This window comes from Nicotiana sylvestris, chromosome 5 (assembly GCF_000393655.2).
Source record: "Nicotiana sylvestris chromosome 5, ASM39365v2, whole genome shotgun sequence".
In the NCBI taxonomy this organism is placed as follows: Eukaryota; Viridiplantae; Streptophyta; class Magnoliopsida; order Solanales; family Solanaceae; genus Nicotiana; species Nicotiana sylvestris.
The window spans coordinates 154,586,591-154,591,506 of record NC_091061.1 but is presented as its reverse complement, the minus strand read 5'-3'; the positions used below and the strand labels follow the sequence as shown (position 1 = coordinate 154,591,506).

Sequence of the window (4,916 nt, the reverse complement as noted above, 5' to 3'; positions counted from 1 at the left end):
CGATGGATAATATGAATATCCATATTATCCGCCGGTTAACCCATTTTTTATCCGTATAATATAAGTCGGGCCAGATAATTTATCCGTTATTTCATTACCCTTTTCGACCCGTTCCATGTCCGACCCGACCCAGATCCGCTCATTTGCCCACCCCTAGTTGGATTAGTGAGTTCCAAGAATACCAGATGGTAAAAGAAAATAAAAAAAAATAGTGTACTAACTATTAAAGGCTAGGTTAAATTGAAGAGACATGAATGTACAAGAGTGAGTGTGTACATGCATGTATCAAGGATATGTATACAAAAAGCTGTGGCCTGTATCTTTCACTTGAATCTTTTGTGTTCCAATCCTTAAACATGATAATGTCAATACTATGAAAATATATTAATAAAGAAAAGGAACAGAATAATAGGATGATCTCTTATATAGATAGGTATAGCTATATGGAGCCATTTATTGTCAAGCTGACAAAAGAAAACAGGTTTTTGTCATAAGATCCAGAAATTCAGATCTAGAATAGGGAGAGAGAGAGAGAGAGAGATAGAGCCACACTATACTCCACATTCTTCTAGTTGGTCCTGCTCCTCCTTCTGCATCAAAAGCACCATCTCTCCATGAATTCAGCAAACTCTATTTCCTAAGATTCTCTCTTCACTCCTAGTAAAAATTACCATATCAAACACTTGATTTTTTATTTAACACAATAAGAAATTAAATAAAAAAAACTAACATGAATAATGCAGTTGCTACTTGCAGGCAATGGCTGAGCCACATAGCTTCCAGGGGTATCAAAATTTTTTTTTTTTCATGTATATATATTATGTATTGAATCCTCCTGACTTATTCGTGAATTACTTCTTTATATTATTCACACTGCTTGTAAAAATTACACTATATCAAACACTAGACATTTTTAATTAATACAATAAGGAATTAAATACAGAAAATTCAACATGAATAGTTAGTTGCTACGTACTTGCAGGAAAATAGACTTGTTACACAATGTTTCAGTACTAAAATGAGAAGGCAAGAATCTTGTTTGAATTTATTTATATTTATAATATAAATAAACCACATCAATTAGATTAGGTAGTACCCTTATTATACATCTTTTTGTATATGACTTTTTTTATTGCAGTTAACTGGGTTGGCATGAGGGAGACTTTGAAATAAATTTTCTTAAAGAATCTTTATCCTTTAAAAGTATCTACTAATTTTTTATATAGTAGATGTGAATATTATTATCTCATATACCTAGATTTAAACCTAAATTTAATCCTTATATTTCAAATAAACAATAAAACAGAAGAGAAACACAGAACGAGTGAACAATTAACTCGAACTCCTATGATTGATGGAGTGCTAGGAAGAAAAAAGTACAACAAAACATAGGGAAAAGGAAAGAAAAAGAGAGAAACCCTAAAATGCTATATCGAGAAAAGAGCAAAGGTGAGAACTATTTATTATGAATATTAACATACCACAAAGAAAAAATTTATAAAGGAGATACAGATTGAGCCCTAGGTGGGGAAGGAATTAATTAAACTTAATAATTTGATGTAAGAATTTTACTCAAATAATTTTTCTCTATCCCTAGAAAACACCAAGAAAATGATGAGGAGAACTACAACAAGAGAAGTATAAGGAAAAGCTAAATCATGTTGAGACAAAGAAATTCTTTCTTTTCCGGATGTTGAATGAAATTCAAGAAGAAAAATATACACACAAACTAAAAACTCAAATTATTTTTGTCCTTAACTATCTCTTCTCCAAATTCTCCACTTTTTCTGGAATTATTATCGTTAATGTCACCTCTCTTGAGAAGGAAAACTAATGAGAAGAAGATCGAAGTAAGAGAAGCTACCTCATATGTGGTCGAACCAAATTCAAGGAGAAAATATAGACAAATAAAAACATCAAATTACCTTTTGTTTTCTTATACCCTTTTCCCCATTTTTACCATACAACATAATGAAAAGGAATTAACAGAAGTTCTAAGTTCTCACTCTTTTTTTCTTTTCTTGAATTATTGCTGTTATCATTACCTCTAGAAAGGAGGACGTCCATGAGCCCAAGCAAATGCTTCATGGTTCAATTGTCCACCGTTTGGTAGCAAATTTGGTGGTAAATTATATACTGGCATATTTGAAGATGGATCTCCCATACCACCACCACCACCTTGTTGTGCCCTTCCACCACCGCTACCTCCCATTCCCGGCGGTGATCCACCTCCACCACCACCTCCAAGCTGTCCTTGTGCCGCCTGTCCACCGCCTTCTTCCTCCTCCTCCAACGGCAGCCTCTCGTATGTAGCATTAGAAAACGTTGATGCAATCACCATAACAGGTCCTGATGCTACTAATGGCCCTACTACACTCCCCCCTACAACTTGTCCCTGTCCTCCGGCTAAGTATATAGTCAAACCTGTATTAAACAGTTCAAACTGTTACATGAAATGGTCACATAATTCAATACAGTATCAAACAGACTAGTTATAATAAATTGTAGATATTATGAACTCATAGCTCTACAAATATAATATGTCCGATATTAACAGTATTAAAGGTGTGCTCTTTAGTTACACAATTCAATATGATAAGTAGAATAGATAAGACACTTGGAGACATAATTTTTAACTTTAGATGAGACGGTCACACAAGATAGCAACCTGTTGATCCAGGAGGAGCTGGTCCAGGGAGGAAAGCACCAGTCAACGATAAGATCTCGAAACGGCCGTGTAACGCCATGACAGCACTACCAGGAGCTGAAGGTTGTCTTAGGGTTACATTCGTTACAGTTCCAGTAGCACTCAAAACACAAACACCTCTTTGTCTTTTTCTAGCAAACTGAGCTATGCTTTCAGCTACATCTGCACCATTTGCAACTTCCATAACGTGACTTCTCAGCGCGTTAGGGCTATCCCTAGTCACGAAAATGGGCGGTTTCGGCTTGTTTTTGGAGCCAGCTGGTCGACCTCTGGGTCGACGAGTGGCTCCTTCAACTGCGCCCTCTTTAGGGTCGTCGCTATGATCTCTTTCTTCGTCGTGACTGCCACTTCCCCCGCTGTTGTCGTTCATAGAAACCCCCAGATCTGGTTTTTTATTGAGTGCCGGCGAGCCAGCTGAGGGTGATGTCTCAACTCCTGATAAACCTACTTGGCCTGTCCACCATGGGTTTGCCATATTTTTAGTTTGTTATAATCTCAAAGATGGGGTTTTCAAGTGAAAAATACTAATAAAGTTCTAATAAAAAAACTTGGAATTTTCTATGTTATGTGAAATTTCAAGATTTTGAGACAAAAGGGTTTTTTTTTTTATATTTTATAGTATACAAAATGAGCAAGAGATAAGGATGAATAAGGAGATTGATAAATTCAACAAGGATCTAAGCAAAGAGCTAGAGAGATGATCATGAGAGAAAGAGAAGGGAGAGAGATGAGGAATAGAGAGAAAGGAGAGAGTGATGATGATAATTAAGGAACAAGAAGAAAGAGTTGAGCTTTGTGGGTTCCTCTTTATATTTTTTTAAGCTTTGATTTATAATTATATTCGTTTTTTTGTGGGGGCGGGATAGGTAGAATTTTCGCTAAAGGGATTCAAAATAATGAAAACAATTAAAAAATTAAAAGAGATTGGTCAATGGAAATTGAACCAGCAACCTTATAAAGGTATTGAACACTTGACCAATAAGTTATGTTTTTGGGCTGTGTTAAGAGAATACAAAATATGAAATATAGAAATACAAACTAGATTTTGACTTTTATATATATAGTGTAATTTTTAGTCGAAGAAGGTTCGGGTGAACCCTTCGGCCCCTAAATCCGCCCTGGGCGGGGATGGGATGGGTGGACGCTGTCACAAGTCACAAACGCACAAAGATACACAAATTATGTCAAAGGGTGAAATGGTAGTAGCTATAATTCTCAAAGCTAAAGTGTGATCTTGAGAAATGAGAAATGGGAAAGAGAGCTGGAGAGATAAGGGGTCTCTTGGAAATTAGGGTTTGGTGCGTGGGGTCTTGTGCGCGTGAGGTAGTGGGTTGCACGTTCTCTCTTGCCCCCAAGATAGTATAAACATATTTGTTTGTACATAAGTTTATGTTTTGTGCATGTTGACCGTATAATTTCTTTAAAATTATGCTAAGTAGACCTATAATATTTACTATATCTCTTTCAATTTATGTGATAGGATTTGAATAAATATGAAATTTTGAAGAATTTTAAATTTTTGAAATTTGTGGTCATAATTAATGTTGTCTATGTTTATAAAGACTTCTGAAACTTGTTATCTTAAAATATTTCATTATATTTGCTTGACTATAAAAAAATTTCATTAAGGAAGATATAAAAGCTTATCTTTAATCGTTTCTAAATTTAATTTGAAAGTTATCATTCTTTTCGAAATGGACTAAAAAATATTGCCATATAAATTGAAACAGAGAATATATTATAAGTACATTTTCATATGAAATTTGATATATAAGGTAAATTTTGCAACTGAACTGTTTTGCTAGTAAAAAGAGTTCTTACATTATCTGTAAGTAATATGTATAATTTAAACATCATGCATATTACATATAACTATAGAGAAGTGTGCACGATGAGATGTCAATGATATATTCCTCTCATCATTAATTAGCTTGAAGTATCGGACTCGAAGTCCATACATAAATGGATAACCTTTTTGATATAGAGCATTTTATCCTCTTAGTGAGTCTACCTAACTGCAAATATTCATCATGCCGATGAGCTATATATAACATACATAAGAATTTGTGCATCTTCGTATGCATCAAAATTATTGCTCACACACTAAACTTTGTGTAGAAAGAAAAGTGTTAAATGATGAGGGGGGAGGGGGGAAGAACCACAAACAAATAGCAGAATTAATATATTACAGATTGAAAAATTCCCGAGT

At 34.5% G+C, this 4,916-nt stretch overlaps 1 protein-coding gene across 1 annotated transcript; it reads right to left on the bottom strand.

Moving 5' to 3' along the window:
* Nucleotides 1–298: 298 nt before the first annotated feature.
* LOC104232878 (AT-hook motif nuclear-localized protein 19) lies at nt 299–3,489 on the bottom strand. The gene is made up of 3 exons (XM_009786162.2): nt 2,669–3,489; nt 2,046–2,424; nt 299–657 (listed from the first exon to the last, which is right to left on the bottom strand). Exons 1-2 carry the CDS (start codon nt 3,180–3,182, stop codon nt 2,048–2,050), a joined length of 891 nt encoding a protein of 296 aa, XP_009784464.1. The 5' UTR covers nt 3,183–3,489; the 3' UTR covers nt 299–657; nt 2,046–2,047.
* Between the last annotated feature and the right edge of the window lie 1,427 nt (nt 3,490–4,916).

Excerpts from the sequence above, each read along its gene's own strand:
- LOC104232878 (XM_009786162.2), bottom strand. The coding sequence starts at position 3,182 with ATGGCAAACCCATGGTGGACAGGCCAAGTAGGTTTATCAGGAGTTGAG. Across the intron at positions 2,425-2,668 it reads AGCTCCTCCTGGATCAACAG|GTTTGACTATATACTTAGCC; the intron begins GTTGCTATCTTG and ends TGTTTAATACAG.